A 15,859-nucleotide genomic window follows, 5' to 3' on the forward strand; every position below is an offset into this window, starting at 1 on the left:
GGGGTGTACAGGTGTATTTATGGATGTGGACAAGGGCTCTGAGTGCATACAGCTGTCTAGATATGTCTACAGGGGTGTGTAGGGGTATGGAAAGGTGTTCACAGGAGGTACAGGGGTGTAGGTGTATGTACAGGGTGTGTAGGGGTAGGGAAAGGTGTGTACAAGGGGTAGAGGTGTGTACAATGTATGTAAAGGTGTGTACAGGTGCACCTACAGGTATTTGTGTACAGGTTTATGTCCAGGGGGAGCAGAGTGACTGTCCTGGCACCACCTCTGTCCCTTCCCCTGCTCCCCAAGTGGGGAAAATAAAGAAAAAAAAAAAAAAAAAAGACCCATGTACACCCTCCCCTGGTTGCAGGCTCAGGGCTCCCCTTTCAAGTCAAGCTCACGTGTTTCATGGATTGGGGCAATTTTCTCACTGAGGAATTTTAATTATTTCAGTGCCTGCTTGTTCCTGGTGGCTTTTGGCTGCGTTTCCTGTGCTGCCCTGAAGACAGCAACACCCATTTTGCCCCCTGGATCCAAATGAAGCCTCCAGACCCCTGGGCAGCAGCCCCACCTAAAGCTTCCTGTGGAATGTGCTTTCCTGAGAGGAGTTAGGGACAGAAAGAAGGACAGAAGACAAGAGCACAGCCCAGGATACTTGCACTTTCCTCGTTTTATTGCACTAAAAGAGGAAACAAATGTTTCTGGGAGCATGAGAGGAGACAAGGGAGGAGGATATCCAAAGCCAGTTTGTGTCCCACTGCAAGGATCCTTCCTGCTTGGCAGCTCCCAGTCTGGGATGTCCCCACCATCCCGAGATCACCCCAGCTCCACTCCCAGAGCTGCAGCTTTTCTAGGATGCTCCATCATTGTCCTCATGACTTTCATCTTCCTCCGAGACCTCTTCCTCATCAGCTTCAAACTTGTCATCATTTTCCCCTGGGAAAAAAGGATGGGAGAGCTGCAGGAGGTGGGACACACAGGGACAGTGACCCCACACCAGGACCACAGCCACCAGCCCCTCAACCTACAGATGCAAAGAAGCCCTGAGCCTCCCCCCTCCTCTCCCTAGGGACAAGCAGCCCTCCTGAGGTCACCAAGTGCCACCAAAGCCACCGGGGGAGCCAGGAGCATCCCCAGGGCACCCCCAGCACTCACAGGTGATGTGATGCCCGCTGAGATAAACGGGTCCATCTCCACACTGGAGCAGGAAGGTGACAGGAGGGACCAGCTCCAGATCTTTGAGGCTGATCTGTAAAGATTGGGAACTCAGAGACCCCCTTTCCCCACCCCAAAAGGGCCACCAAGTGACACCACAGCCCCCCATCTCTCCCCCCCAAACCCAGGGCTGCCCTTACCATGGGGAGCACCGAGGTCCTCAGCACTGCGATGGGCACTGGCACGTGGTCTCCATGGATATTTTTGGGATCCACAGCCACCAGGTGGGGCTCATCCTGAGCCTCAGCCCCCAGGCAAACCTGCAGAGCAAGCACAGACCCCAGGGCAAGGAGCTCAGGGAAAAAATCTGTCCCTTCTGCCAGGGCAGAGCTCAGCTCCCCAGCAGGCTCCTCAGGAAACCTCACCGTTTTTAGAAGGATCAAGTGCTCCAAGAAATCCTCTTCCTCCTTCACCAGGCAGCTCCGGGTGCCTGCATCCAGCTGGCAGCCTGCAGGGACACAGCCACACCTCTGGGTGTCCCCCTGCTCCAGCCAAAAGCTTTGCCTGGGCACACACCCCACAAAAAGGGGAATCACAGCCCTGACACACCCACCCTACTGTCCCCACACTGCAGGTCCCAGGGTGGGCAGCTCATACCCCAGAGGGACACCACTGGCCTCTCCTTCAGCAGAGAAAAGGAAGAAGATCTGCTCATCCTCTAGAGCTGAGCCAATTTCATGAGCAGAAAGCAGCTCCTGGGGAACAAACACACCAGAAAAAAAGAGCATTCAGCTGCTCTGGAGTAGAAATGAGACTTTGGAGCTCTGAGCTCACTCCCAAAAAAAAGCTCAGAGCCAGGACAAGAAATGTGCCTGGCTTGGAACTCTCCACCACCCCCCAGCCCTGCAGCCCCCACCCCAGGAAAGCAGCACCCAGGAAGCACCAAGCCCCAGCACCCAGTTCTGGTGGCTTATAAAGCAGAGGAGAGCCCAGGGTGCAGGGTGTGAATGCAGCACAGGTGCTTCAGGAGAGCAGCTGGGACCAGTACACCCATCAGGACCCACATCCTGAAGGTAGGACCTGCTCCATTTTATCCATCTTTCTCCTCAAGCATAAATCTTGGGATGGGAGGGCACAGGGATCCTCTGCCCCAGCCCCTCTGGGACACAAGACCCTGGGATTGCCCCCTTCCCCCCCATCCTTCTTGGGGCGGCCTGAATTTGGGTATTTACTCATTAACAGTGGGGTTAATGAACAGCTCCGGGGCTGGTGCTGGGTTGTGTCCCCTCTGGATCACTGGGGACATTCAGGACCTGCCACCAGGAGGTGGCACTGGGCAGCTCTGCAGGGGCTGGGGAGGGACACAGCAGCTCGGGGGGCGGGGACTGCGGGTGTCCCAAGGCTCCGGGAATCCTCTGCGTCTCCCAAAGGTTCACACTGGGAAAAAACTCCTGAATTATAGTGGGATGGGGGTGCTGACAGCGCCTGGGGAGGGGGGAGGAGAGTCCCAGAGCTCAGCAGAGACCCGAAGGCATCGCAGAGTTTCAAGGTTTATTTTTACACAGAGGTTGGAGGGGGGGGGGGGGAACAAACCAGTACAAAAAAAAGTTTACAGTCACTGGGATATATTTACAACCAATGCTATCCCCAAAGGGGTTTCACCCCCTGCCCTCACCCCACTTCCCCACGTACCCAGAGCAGCTTGGGAGGGGGGGACTCAGGATGGAAAGTGCCCTCCTACCTCACCCCACTGCTGCCCCTCCAGCTTCACCCCCCCACCCCATTCCCGAGGGACAGCTGCCCCGGACAGAGAGTGTTTTCCTCCCTTTCCCTGTCTCAAACGGGGTGCCATGGGAAAGCAGAACCCCTGCACAATGCCACCCCCTCCGGGAAGCCCCCCCGGGGTGGGAGCTGATCCCTCCCTGCACGATGAGCACCCCGGGGGGGCCCAGAGGCTTCGCTGCCTCTTGATGAGCAGCTCCGGAGCTTTTTTCCCGGTTGGCTCCAGCAGGGAGCAGCCACCTCCTCCTCGGGCTCTGCTGTCACCCTCTGTGCTCCTCTCCGGGGGGGGAGGGTCCTTCACACTGCTCCTCCTGCCCCTTCACAACTCCCGACCCTGTAAGAGAGGGGTGGGATGTGACACAGCATCACCCACCCGGCTACAGAGGGATGGGGACCCCGAATCTGCTGCCCCAGGAGGGGGGGGAGTGGTGGGAATGGGGTGGGGGGAATCGGATCCAGGGCTGGAGTTGGGTGAGAAAGCAGAGTGTGTGAGGTCTGGAGCTGTGGTAATGGGGGGGGTAAAGAAAAGGGGTTAAAGTAAAGGGGGGAAGGGGATAGAGCAAAGGGGTTAAAGAAAAGGGGGGGATAAAGCAAAGGGATTTGAAAGCAATGGGGTTAAAGCAGGAGATGGAAGCTGAGGGGGTAAAGGGGTTAAAGCAAAGGGAGGTGGAAGCAAGGGGGTTAAAGCAAAGGGATTTGAAAGCAAAGGAGTTAAAGCAAAGGGGCTAAAGAAAGGGGGGGGAAAGCAAAGGGATTTGAAAGCAATGGGGTTAAAGCAAAGGGAGATGGAAGCAAAGGGGTTAAAGCAGGAGATGGAAGCAAAGGGGGCTAAGGTAAAGGGGTTAAAGAAAAGAGAGGTGAAAGCAAAGGGGTTAAAGAAAAGGGGTTAAAGAAAAGGGGGGTTAAAGCAAAGGGATTTTAAAGCAAAGGAGTTAAAGCAAAGGGATTTGAAAAAAAAGGGATTAAAGCAAAGGGGTTAAAGCAAAGGGAGATGGAAGCAAAGGGGTTAAAACAAAGGGGTGAAAGCAAAAGGGGTTAAAGCATCCGGGGCAGGGAGGTGCCAGCAGACAGCCCCAGGCTCACATGCCCAGCAGCAGGGAGCTGCCTGCAGCTCTCCCCCAGGGCAGGCAGCAGCCAAAGCAGGCAGAGGAGACACTGCCAGGGAGGGAGGGAGGGAGCTGTCTGTCTGTCTGTCTGTCTGTCTGTCCCCTGCTCCCGGTCAGAGGGAAGGACCCACTGGTGTCTTTCTGCCAGCAAACCTTAAACAGGAGAGCAGAGATTCTGGGGGGCACAGACCTCTCCTCCCCATCCCGTGTTCCCAGAGTGGATTAATCCTTGCCCAGAGCAGGAAAACATTTCTGGCTCCTCTTTCTGCTGCTCCTGCCCCTGCTGGCAGGAACCCCTCCTGCCTTTGGGTATCAGGAGGGATTTTGGACCAGAGAAATCTGGTGAAAATCCACAGGAACCGGAATAATTCAATTTTTAGCTTCAGGGAGGGGAAACCCACCCTGCAATTTGCAGGAGGTGTAAACCCAGGCAATCTGCTGCACCACCACCACCACCATTCCCCCCATCACACCCCAGAAGCCTGCCCCCCCCCCCCTAAAACCCTCCAGCACCTATGGGTACCTACTCATCAAACTGTGAGGGCAGCATGGGCTGGGTGCCCTGTGGCTGGCACTCGCCCAGGGGCTGCTGGCCACTACCCTGGGACGGGCTGTTCTCCTTCGCTTGGCTGCCGCCTCCGGCGCTGCCACCGCCGTCCTGAGCTTCTCCGTCCTCCCGGGGGGGTTTGCTGTCCTCTGCAGGGTCCCCGGGGGGGCTGAAGGCACAGGGGCAGCTCCGGAGGTCCCGGGAGACGGCGTGGAGGCGGCGGTCGGCGCGGCGGGGGCAGCAGAGGAGCTTGCGGAAGGCGGTCCTGAAGTCGGGGCTGCGGCAGTAGATGATGGGGTTGAAGGCCGAGTTGACGTAGCCCAACCAGTTGAGGAAGAGGAAGAGCCGATCCGACACCAAGGGGCGGCAGAAAACCTTGATGATGTTGGCCACGAAGAAGGGCGACCAGCAGAGGGTGAAGGTGCCCATGATGATGCCCAAAGTCTTGAGAGCTTTGTGCTCCTTGACGGCCGCCAGACGGGAAGGTCTCCGCCGCTGCCGCCCGCCGCCCCCGGGGTCGGGATCGGGGGGTTCCCGGAGGAACCTCACCTTGGCCTTGCCGATGAGCCGGACGTGCCGGGTGGCCACGGCGAAGACGCGGACGTAGACGAAGATCATGACCAGGAGGGGGACGTAGAAGGAGACGGTGGAGGAGACGATGGCGTAGGTCGTGTTGGTGACGAAGTCGCAGCACCGCGGGTCGTCGTAGCAGCGCGCCGCCTGCTCGTCCGCCCCGTCCCGCCACCAGTGGTTCATGATGGGGAGGAAGGAGATGAAGGCGGAGATGGCCCAGACCAGGCACACCGCGGCCCGTGCCCTCCCCTTGGTCACCATCACCTCGTACTGCAGCGGGGAGGTGACAGCCAGGTAGCGATCCACGGCGATGGCGCAGAGGGTCTCGATGCTGGCGGTCACGCACAGCACGTCCAGCGAGGTCCAGAGCTCGCACACCGTGGTTCCGTAGGGCCAGTGGCCGCTCAGCAGGATGGTGGCCCCCGGTGGCACCACCAGCAAGCCCATGATGAGGTCGGCGCAGGCCAGCGAGGTGATGAAGACGTTGGTCATGGTCTGCAGCCTCGGCGTTTTGGCGATGGCCACGATCACCAGCGAGTTGCCGGCCACGATCACCAGCACCGTCAGGCTCAGGGCGGCCCCCATGGCCCATTGCCGGCTCAGGCTGGTGGCCCCGCTGCAGTTGTTGCCGCCTCCCAGTGCCGCAGCCCCCCAGGCGCTGCCGTTGCCGGCGGGCAGGGGGCTCATCTCGGCCGGGTGGGGGGGGGGGGGGGGGGGGGGGAGGGGGGTTCGGCTTTCGCACCCCCGACCGGAGCCCGCAGCCCGCAGCAGCCGTCGGGCCGGTCCGGCGGGGCCGGGTTCCCCTCTGCTCCCGGGGCCGGACCGATGGGAGGAGGAGCCTTTAAAGGCGGGGGGCGGCCCCGTGCTGCCCCGCTCCGGAGATCCGTGAGAGAAGAACGGACTACGGCACCGCCCCCCCCAACCTCCGGGCACCCCCCGGCCCATCCCGCTCCCCCCAGGACATCCCAGCACCCATCACCGTGGGCTCCAGCCTCTCCATGTCCTGGGCAGGGGACACACGGACATCAGCAGAGGGGTGGCAGGGTGACCTCCAAGGTGTCCCAAAGTCCCCTCCCAGCGGGTGGAGGAGGACGGGCAGAGTTTTGTTGCTCTGGGAGGGGGGGGAGGGTGCTGGTGCTCCGGAGACCCCCACCCACATTTCTTTCTCTGCTCACAGAAACCCAGGCCAGACTGGGAGGCACTGGGAGGTTCCAGCGTGGGTCATTTCTTCACTCTCAGCTCTTTATCCAAACAGCAGGACTTCTAAGAGCAGTGCTCTCCAAACAGGGGGTTTTGAAGTTTCAGCCAAAAGGGGGAATGTTGACAAAGAGGAAAAAATATGTGTAAAAAATTATCCAGTTGGCATTCCTTCCCATTCATGACTAGCACAGCAGAGCCTCACTTTTACAGGCTTGGTCTTTACAAGATTGTTTGGGTTTTCCAAAGCACTCAGACCAGGGCTTGATGCAACCCTGTGTAGCTCCAGCTCTGGCACTGATTGCTGGAGTGGAGCAAACCCTGCCCGGAAGCACAGGGGAGACATTCCCAGGAAAATCATCTTTTCAACGTTGCTGCCCATGCAGCTCCACAGCTGGGGTTTGTGTCTGAAAAACAAGGAGCATCTACAGGAGAGTCCATGGAAAAGGAGGACGTTGGGCTTGGCTCTGCAGAGCCAGCAGAGGCTGAGCAGAGGGATGGGATTCCCAGCTCTGTCCCCAGCTCTGCAACCACCCTGCTGGGGCTGGTGGCTTCCCTTCCTTATCTCTGCTTCCCTTCCTTACCTCTGCTTCCCACCTTTACCTCTGCTTCCCATCCTCACCTCTGCTTCCCTTCCTCACCTCTGCTTCCCATCTTGACCTCTGCTTCCCATCCTCACCTCTGCTTCCCATCCTTCCCTCTGCTTCCCATCCTTATCTCTGCTTCCCATATTGACCTCTGCTTCCCATATTGACCTCTGCTTCCCATCCTCACCTCTGCTTCCCATCTTTACCTCTGCTTCCCATCCTCACCTCTGCTTCCCATCTTTACCTCTGCTTCCCTTCCTCACCTCTGCTTCCCATCTTGACCTCTGCTTCCCATCCTCACCTCTGCTTCCCATCCTTCCCTCTGCTTCCCATCCTTCCCTCTGCTTCCCATCTTTACCTCTGCTTCCCATCTCTGCTTCCCATCCTTCCCTCTGCTTCCCATCCTTCCCTCTGCTTCCCATCTTTACCTCTGCTTCCAGTCTCTGCTTCCCATCCTCACCTCTGCTTCCCATCTCTGCTTCCCATCCTTCCCTCTTCTTCCCATCCTCACCTCTGCTTCCCAACACTTTCCACTTTTCCTCCCCCTCCCAGCCAGGAGAGCCTGGTGCCCTCCTCCCTTCCCAAGGAGAGGAAGGGAGAGTCCCAGGCAGCTCACCAGCAGGGAATTAACGTCGTTTTCCCGGTTTTACAGCTGGAAAAGCTGGAGCACAGGGCCTGGCACAGCCCTGATCCCCCTCCCCTCTTCTTTAGAGCCGAGACCAGAGCTCTGTCCAAAGGGCTCCTGAGAAAACTCTGGGAAAACGTGTTTATGGCATGGATGGAGCAGCTCCAGAATATCCAACGGGCATTTAAAAAGTCATCCCACATGGAGAGAGAGTCGGGAAGGATTGGAGAAGATCCCTGCCTGGGGAAAACGGGGATGCAGGGAAGGAGCAGCACAGCTCTCCCGGCACATGGAGCCCACGGACACTTTTGGGAAGAGGGAAGAGATTCCTGAGCACGGGTCACAGGGACACAGGGTCCCTTGAGGGGACACAGAGGGTGAGATTGCAGCAGGCAGAGGCAGTGCCAGGGCCCCTCTGGAATCAGAATCCCGTTGGGAAGCGTGGCCGTGGCACCGGGGAGCCAGAGCTGAGCTGGCACAAGTCCCCAGCCCAGAGCAAAGGGCAGGGGCAGCCCGGGAGCTCAGCACCACAACCCCAGCACCTCTGGGGGGGGCATTGCCCCCTCCCCAGCCCCACCAGCACTCATCCCCCCCACCAGCCTTCCAAAAACGATTTCCAAGGAAATGGAAATTCCTATGCCCCAGCCTGCCAGGTGAGGGTGCACCTCTCAAGGAGCAAAAACCTCGAGGAGCAGCGTTTTACCCCAAAAACCCCCTTGGCCACCCGGTGCGATGTGAGGAGGGTCCCGGGGGTCGGGCAGGGAGCCAGCCGGGCTCTAGGGTTTGGTTTTTGTTTTTTTTTTTTGGCAACGGGTCCTGCTCTGCCTTTAAGGTCCGCGAATTATTCAGGGGCTCCGCGCCCTGAGGCTTCAGGAATAGTTCCCAGATCGGATCGAAGAATCTGGCTTTGATGTTGTTTGGGATTCTCTGTCAGCGCGTTTCCTCCTCAGCACATAAACACGCCGAGATGGAGCTTTAACCCGCTGGGCACTGCCTGTCCCGGGAAGCTGCAGGAAGCTCAGGATAAATTCCCAGCTGGAGATAAATCCTCCTTCCGACGGCGAACGCGGGCGCTGCGCTGGGAGCCGCGGCACCAGGAGGGGAAAACTCAAACGGCAGAAAAAAAACCTAATAAATCTCTATATATGAAAATGTGCTGTTTCACCCGTTCTCACGTGAAGTGCAGGGTTTGCGTTAGACTCAGTATCCCCCCCGAAAACCGAGGGGGGTCCGTCCCCCCCCCGACCCTTTGTAAAATCCCTTAATGGATGTTCAAGCTGACACTTTGTGCTTTGCAGCTGCGGCGGCTTAAAACCAATCTCGGGGCTCCTGTGCAGCCCCCCCAAGGGGTAATCCCAGTGCCCCCCCTCCCCTCAAGTGCTGCCATCCCTGCATCCCAGCAGCATCCAAGTTCCTATAGATTTAGGCTTCAAGTTCCTACAGATCTGAGCTCAAAATTCCTACAGGTTTGAGCTCCAAGTTCATACAGATTTGAGCTCCGAATTCCTACAGAATTAAGGTCCAAGTTCCTACAGATTTGGGCTCCAAATTCCTACTGATTTGGGCTCGAAATTCCTGCAGGTTTGGCCTTCAAGTTCCTACAGATTTGAGCTCCAAATTCCTATAGATTTGGGCTCCAAATTCCTACAGATTTGAGCTCCAAATTCCTATAGATTTAGGCTTCAAGTTCCTACAGATTTGAGCTCAAATTTCCTACAGAATTAAGCTCCAAGTTCCTATGGATTTGGGCTCCAAAATCCTACCGAATTAGGCTCCAAGTTCCTACAGATTTGAGCTCCAAATTCCTATAAATTTGAGCTCCAAATTCCTACAGAATTAAGCTTCAAGTTCCTGCAGTTTTGAGCTCCAAATTCCTATAGATTTAGGCTTCAAGTTCCTACAGATTTGAGCTCAAAACTCCTACAGGTTTGAGCTCCAAATTCCTACAGTTTTGGGCTTCAAATTCTTCCAGATTTGAGCTCCAAGTTCCTACAGATTTGAGCTCCAAATTTCTATAGATTTAGGCTCCAAATTCCTACAGATTTGAGCTCCAAATTCCTATAGATTTAGGCTTTAAGTTCCTACAGATTTGAGCTCCAAATTCCTACAGTTTTGGGCTCCAAATTCTTCCAGATTTAAACTCCAAACTCCTACAGATTTGAGCTCCAAATTCCTATAGACTTAGGCTTCAAGTTCCTACAGATTTGAGCTCAAAATTCCTACAGGTTTGAGCTCCAAGTTCATACAGATTTGAGCTCCAAATTCCCACAATTTTGGGCTCCAAATTCCTACAGATTTGGGCTCCAAATTCTGACAGATTTGAGCTCCAAATTCCTACAGAATTAAGCTCCAAATTCCTACAGATTTGGGCTCCAAATTCTTATAGACTTAGGCTTCAAGTTCCTACAGATTTGAGCTCCAAATTCCTATAGATTTGAGCTCCAAATTCCTACAGATTTGATCTCCAAATTCCTATAGATTTGGGCTCCGAACTCCTCCAGAATTAAGCTCCAAGTTTCTGCAGCTCCGGGCGGGCTCCCGGCCATGTCCCCCGCTCACATCCTGTTTTCCAGGGGAAGCTCCTGGGAGCTGAGGCACGGCCGGGGATGAAAGATGCGGGGTGTACCCTGGGTACCCGGAGCCACCTTATCGCCCTGTGTCACCCTGTTCCCACAGCGTTTTCCCCCCACGGACACCCGTGGAGGGTGGAAGGTGCTGTGGTGACCTCCAGATGGGAGCGGGCAGGGCTGCCGCGATGCCAACTCCTGGGCTCCCCAGGGTGGTTTTGGGGGACAAACGGGGCTGGAGAGAGGATGGAGGGGCTGATCCTGCCTGGAACAAGCAGTCCCGGGGCCGATCCTCATCCTGGGGCTGGGGCAGAGGTGTGGGAATCCGGGAAAAGGGGCGGCGAGGTCCTGAATCCCAACCTCAGGTCCTTCTCCTGCCCCCCCAAATCCCCGTGGAATTATTTTATAGGTTTTAAATCATAATGAAGCTTTAAATCATATTGAGGCTGCCCGGAGTGCAAAGCCTGCGGGGGGGATTTATTCTCCCTTTACTCCCGCTTCATTCCCCTTTTATTCCCACTTTATTCCCTCTTTTCCGAACTTGTTTGGGTTTGTTCTGACGTTTCCCATCTCCCCGGGATGAGGGTACCCGGAGAAGAGAGAATCCTCCCGAGGTCTTGCAGATATCTCCATCATTTTTGGGTTTCCTATTGCTAAATTAAAAACGGGGCAGGGGGGAAGGAGGGAGGGGAAAAGTTTGCAAGAACATCGGTGGGGATTTCACAAGAAAATACCAAAAAAAAAATGTGGAAACTGTCGCGAAAAAAAAAAAAAAAATGCCAGCAATGAAAAGAACATCTGCGAGCTGGCTGGGCTTTCAGGCTGAGGCTTCTGAGGAGGAGAGGAGCATCTCGGTGCTGGTCTGGCCCCAATTTTGGGGAGAAAAAGCTGTTTTGGGCACAGCCGAGCAGGGATGGGGACCTCACGTATCCAAACCACCCCCTGAATTCCAAATTTCACACCCCCCCCCCCCCGGCTTCCCAGTGCTCCCGTTCCCTCCGGATCCCGCCCCACGGGGACAAGGGACACCGGGAGGACACCGAGGTGTCGTCCCCCCCCTTTCTCCTCCTCGCCGGGGGCTGCGGGCAGGGCGGAGGAGCCCTTCCCACGGGCAGGATGGGTTTGTTTACCGGGGGCAACTTTTATCTGGAGGAGCAGCCCTCGGGCGGGATGCGGGGATGATGCGGGTTGGCGTTATCACCGCCGGCCATCGGGGGTGGGGGAAATGGAAACACGGACGGGGAGGAAATGCCGCGGCTCTGGGACATCCTCGTCGTGGCGGGACAACCCCCCAACCCCCCCATCCCTCACCCCCCCAACCCTCCATCCCTCACTCCCCCAGCCCCCCATCCTTCACCCCCCATCCCTCACATCCCCAACCCCCCCATCCCTCACCCCCCCAACCCTCCATCCCTCACTCCCCGAAGCCCCCATCCCTCAACCCCCCACCCCTGACCCCCCCATCCCTCACATCCCCAACCCCCTATCCCTCACCCCCCAACCTCCCATCCCTCACCCCCCAACCCCCCATCCCTCACCCCCCCAACTCCCCATCCCTCACCCCCCAAAACCCCCCATCCCTCACCCCCCAACCCCCCCATCCCTCACCTCCCCAATCCCCATCCCTCACCCCCAAAACCTCCCATCCCTCACTCCCCAGCCCCCCCATCCCTCACCCCCACAAACCCCCATCCTTCACCCCACCAATCCCCCAATTCCTCCCCCCCCGTCTTGGGGACCCCCTCCCCCGCGATGGGGACATCAGGGCACAGTTTGCGACATCCTGAAAAAGGACATTTTATGGGATTTGGAGCACCTCGGAGGGTCCCACACCCCACTAAAATAAGGACGGGGGGGGGTGGGAATGGATCATTAGGGGGGGATCAAGGAGCCGGAGGGAGGGGACACGAACCCCTCATTTCAGTGGGGCTGGGGGTGGCTTTTCCCAGGGGGCTGGAGAGGGTGCGGGACCCACGCAGGATGGAGACCACCAACCCCCGCTGCCCACCGGGCAGGAGTTGACGGGTTTATTTTTATTTTTATTTTTATTTTCCTGTCTCCAGCGATCTCCCGGGCAGTATTGGTGGAAGTGCCTCGGGAGATATCCCGGGGTTGGGCAGGAACTGCCCCTCTCTGCCCGTCCCCGGAGGCTGCTCTCACGCCAAGGGCAGCGGGGATGGGGCTGCTCCCCCCCCCGCGATGCTAATTTTGGGGATTTTCATCACATAAACTCCTCGGTTTCCCTCCTGGGAACCTGCCGGGGAGCAAGTTTTCCGAAAAGTGATTTAATTCAGACAGGGAAAGGGCTGGAAGCGTGGGAGAAAGGATGGGCACCGATTTTGGGGGGCAATAATTCTGCTCCTGCTGCTGCAGCCTTTGGGGGGCTCTGGGACATCCTCACCGTGCCGGGACAACCCCCCAAGCCCCCCATCCCTCACCCCCCCAACCCCCCCATCCCTCACTCCCCATCCCTCACCCCCCCAACCTCCCATCCCTCATCCCCCCAACCCTCCATCCCTCACCCCCCAATCCCCCATCCCTCATCCCCCCAGCCCCCCCATTCCTCACCCCCCCAACTCCCCATCCCTCACCCCCCAAAACCCCCCATTCTTCACTCCCGCACCCCACATCCCTCATCTCCCCAATCCCCATCCCTCACCCTCCCAACGCCCCCATCCCTCACCCCCCAACCTCCCATCCCTCACCCCCATCCCTCCCATCCCTCACCCCCCTAGCCCCCCCATCCCTCACCCCCCCAAACCTCCATCCCTCACCCCCAAAACCTCCCATCCCTCACCCCCCCAACCCCCCATCCCGAACCCCTCCGACCCCCCATCCCGAACCCCCCCAATCCCCCCCATCCCTCACCCCCCAATCCTCATTCCTCACCCCCAAGCCCCCCATCCCTCACCCCCCAACCCCCCATCCCTCACCCCCCCAATCCCCCCATCCCTCCCCCCCAACCCCGCATCCCTCACCCCCCCATCCCCATCCCTCACCCCCCCAATCCCCATTCCTCACTCCCCAAACCCCCCCATCCCTCACCCCCCCAATCCCCATCCCTCACCCCCCCAACCCCCCCATCCCTCACCCCCCCAATCCCCATCCCTCACCCCCCAACCCCCCCATCCCTCACCCCCCCCAACCCCCCATCCCTCACCCCATGGGACCCCCCCGCGATGGGAACATCAGGGCACAGAGAAGGATTTGCGGCTTCCTGAAGGGGACATCCCCAAAAAGGACATTCTGTGGGATTTGGAGCATTTCGGGGGGGTCCCACACCCCACTGAAATGAGGGGTTCGTGTCCCCCCCACTCCACCCCGGCCGGGATGTGCCCTTAGCCCCCGACCTCCCTCCGGCTCCTTGCCCCCCGTCATGATCCATTCTTTGGGAAAACGAGGAGGAAACTGGACCTTGGTAGTGGGGGGGATGAGGGGGGGACATCCCGTTGGTTTTGGGGTCGCTGCTGACGTCATTCCACAGCCGGAGATGTCATTTTCCTGCCCTGCCACCCGATAATCGATTCAGCAGCTGCCATGGGGCGAGGGGCTCCCTGCCTGGCACCAAAGACCCCTTGGGGGGGCTGGGGGGGACACAGGACACTCCGCATCCTGCTGGGGGTCCCTGGGGGTCCTTGAGGGTCTTTGGGGGTCCTTGGGGGTCCCTGGTGGTCCTTGAGCGTCTTTGGGGGTCCCTGGGGGCCCCTGGGGGTCCTTGGGGGTCCTTAGGGGTCCCTGGGGGTCCTTGAGGGTCTTTGGGGGTCCCTGGAGGCCCCTGGGGGTCCTTGGGGGTCCCTGGGGGTCCTTGAGGGTCTTTGGGGGTACTTGGGGGTCCCTGGAGGCCCCTGGTGGTCCTTGGGGGTCCCTGGTGGTCCTTGAGGGTCCTTAGGGGTCCCTGGAGGTCCCTGGGGGTCCTTGGGGGTCTTTGGGGGTCCTTGGGGATCCCTGGGGGTCCTTGAGGGTCTTTGGGGGTCCTTGGGGGTCCCTGGTGGTCCTTGAGGGTCCTTAGGGGTCCCTGGAGGCCCCTGGTGGTCCTTGGGGGTCTTTGGGGGTCCTTGGGGGTCTCTGGGGGTCCTTGAGGGTCTTTGGGGGTCCTTGGGGGTCCCTGGAGGCCCCTGGTGGTCCTTGAGGGTCTTTGGGGATCCCTGGAGGCCCCTGGGGGTCCCTGGGGGTCCTTGAGGGTCTTTGGGGGTCCCTGGGGGTCCCTGGTGGTCCTTGGGGGTCCTTAGGGGTCCCTGGAGGCCCCCGGTGGTCCTTGGGGGTCCCTGGTGGTCCTTGGGGGTCCTTAGGGGTCCCTGGGGGTCCCTGGTGGTCCTTGGGGGTCCCTGGGGTCTTGCACCCCTTCCCTGCTTGTTCCCATTTCCCTCCCGGAGGTGGCAGAGCCGTTTGGGATGGGGGCTGCCACCCGGGGGGGGGACACACACACATCTGTCCCGCAGGGTTCACACCGGGACCCCCGGGGTGCACCCACCCCCCCCGGGGGTCACTGAGGGGCGAGCACCCCCCCCGGGACCGAGAAACAGGAGAGGGGGGGCCCGGGGGAAAGGGAGAGGAGGGGAGGCCCCGCCCATCACCCCGCCCCTCCCAGAGAAAACCACGCCCACAATTCTAATTATCCACGCCTCATTAATTATCCCCGCCCAGCCCCCGCCTCCTCATTAACAAACCCCGCCCCTCATTAATAAAACATTTCTCATTCTGTCCTGCCACGCCCCCTCATTAATTGTCCCCGCCCTCGCCACACCCACTCATTGAATTTCCCGCCCTTCATTAATTAGCCCCGCCCCATCTTCATTTGCCTAGAGACCAAGCCCCTCCCCTTACCATCGCTCCGCCCAAGCCCCGCCCCACTAATTACCAACCCCCGCCCTGCTCATTACCAAACCCCGCCTACTACTTACATAACCCCGCCCCCTAATTAACAAACCGCGCCCGCTAATTACCAGACTCATTATAAAACCCCGCCCAATCATTACCAAACCCGGCCCTATCATTAATTATTCCCGCCCTCATTAACAAGCCCCGCCCACTCCGCCTCACAAGCCCCGCCCCTTATCCATTAAACCCCGCCCCCTGCCTATTTCCCGCGCTACCACGCGCCGGAAGCGGTGCGTGGAGGGGCGGAAGCAGCGGGCAGGGCGGCGGCACCAGCGGGGTCCGGGTTCGGGTCCCGGTTCGGGTCCCGGCCCCGGCACCATGTCGGGCAGCTGTTGCCAGGGCCAGACTCCAAGTCGCGATATCCCCGGGCCCGGGAAACGCCTCGCCCTGCCCGACGGGGCTCCGCTGCCTCCCGGGGACTACAGCACCACCCCGGGCGGTACCGTGTTCGGGACCACACCGGGAGGTGGGTTGGACCGAACCGGGCTGGGGGGGTTCGGGTATGGCCGCTCCTGAAAGGGAGGAGGGGCAGCGATCCCGGTTTTGCGGGGGGAAGCGAGCGGGATGGGGTTCGGACGGGGGTACCGGAGGGTCCCGGTTCGTTCGCCGGGGTAGGGGGGTCCCGGTTCGTTCGCCGGGATGGGGAGGTTCCCGGTTCGTTCGCCGGGGTGGGGGGGTCCCGGTTCGTTCGCCGGGATGGGGGGGGTCCCGGTTCGTTCGCCGGGATGGGGGGGGTCCCGGTTCGTTCGCCGGGGTGGGGGAGTCCCGGTTCGTTCGCCGGGGTAGGGGGGTCCCGGTTCGTTTCCCGGGATGGGGGGGTCCCGGTTCGTTTCCCGGGATGGGGGGGTCCTGGA

General features: G+C 59.3%; 3 protein-coding genes across 5 annotated transcripts in view; 1 reads left to right on the forward strand and 2 right to left on the reverse strand.

The window, feature by feature from the left end:
• Positions 1-643: 643 nt before the first annotated feature.
• LOC139788818 (nucleoplasmin-like) lies at positions 644-1,967 on the reverse strand. Of its 2 annotated transcripts, XM_071729046.1 has the most exons (5): positions 1,801-1,967; positions 1,569-1,651; positions 1,344-1,463; positions 1,144-1,237; positions 644-924 (listed from the first exon to the last, which is right to left on the reverse strand). In XM_071729046.1, the coding sequence occupies exons 1-5, from the start codon at positions 1,856-1,858 to the stop codon at positions 839-841; spliced, it is 441 nt and encodes a 146-aa protein (XP_071585147.1). In that variant the 5' UTR covers positions 1,859-1,967; the 3' UTR covers positions 644-838. The 2 variants fall into 2 exon arrangements, with proteins under 2 accessions (XP_071585147.1, XP_071585146.1); XM_071729045.1 differs by having other exon boundaries at positions 1,344-1,651.
• A 713-nt stretch (positions 1,968-2,680) lies between these two features.
• Positions 2,681-5,851, reverse strand: ADRB3 (adrenoceptor beta 3). Of its 2 annotated transcripts, none has more exons than XM_071729047.1 (2): positions 4,559-5,851; positions 2,681-3,259 (listed from the first exon to the last, which is right to left on the reverse strand). In XM_071729047.1, the coding sequence occupies exons 1-2, from the start codon at positions 5,836-5,838 to the stop codon at positions 3,223-3,225; spliced, it is 1,317 nt and encodes a 438-aa protein (XP_071585148.1). In that variant the 5' UTR covers positions 5,839-5,851; the 3' UTR covers positions 2,681-3,222. The 2 variants fall into 2 exon arrangements, with proteins under 2 accessions (XP_071585148.1, XP_071585149.1); XM_071729048.1 differs by having other exon boundaries at positions 4,555-5,851.
• A 9,366-nt stretch (positions 5,852-15,217) lies between these two features.
• Positions 15,218-15,859, forward strand: part of EIF4EBP1 (eukaryotic translation initiation factor 4E binding protein 1) — a 13,373-nt gene continuing 12,731 nt past the window's right edge. Inside the window, exon 1 of the mRNA XM_071729049.1 lies at positions 15,218-15,471. Within this exon, the coding sequence (XP_071585150.1) occupies positions 15,324-15,471 (148 nt within the window). The 5' untranslated portion in view covers positions 15,218-15,323. The remainder of the gene's footprint in view (positions 15,472-15,859) is intronic.

The sequence above is a fragment of the Heliangelus exortis genome, chromosome 30 (genome assembly GCF_036169615.1).
Source record: "Heliangelus exortis chromosome 30, bHelExo1.hap1, whole genome shotgun sequence".
NCBI classification, from domain to species: Eukaryota; Metazoa; Chordata; class Aves; order Apodiformes; family Trochilidae; genus Heliangelus; species Heliangelus exortis.

What these genes read in the sequence shown, in the direction of transcription:
- ADRB3 (XM_071729047.1), bottom strand. Translation starts at nt 5,838, where the DNA reads ATGAGCCCCCTGCCCGCCGGCAACGGCAGCGCCTGGGGGGCTGCGGCA. An exon ending in CTGCCCTCACAGTTTGATGA is followed by an intron (nt 3,260 to 4,558) that starts GTAGGTACCCAT and finishes CCTCTCTTACAG; the next exon opens with GGTCGGGAGTTGTGAAGGGG.
- LOC139788818 (XM_071729045.1), bottom strand. Translation starts at nt 1,858, where the DNA reads ATGAGCAGATCTTCTTCCTTTTCTCTGCTGAAGGAGAGGCCAGTGGTG. An exon ending in GCCAGTGGTGTCCCTCTGGG is followed by an intron (nt 1,652 to 1,800) that starts GTATGAGCTGCC and finishes GTGTCCCTGCAG; the next exon opens with GCTGCCAGCTGGATGCAGGC. An exon ending in CAGCGGGCATCACATCACCT is followed by an intron (nt 925 to 1,143) that starts GTGAGTGCTGGG and finishes CTTTTTTCCCAG; the next exon opens with GGGAAAATGATGACAAGTTT.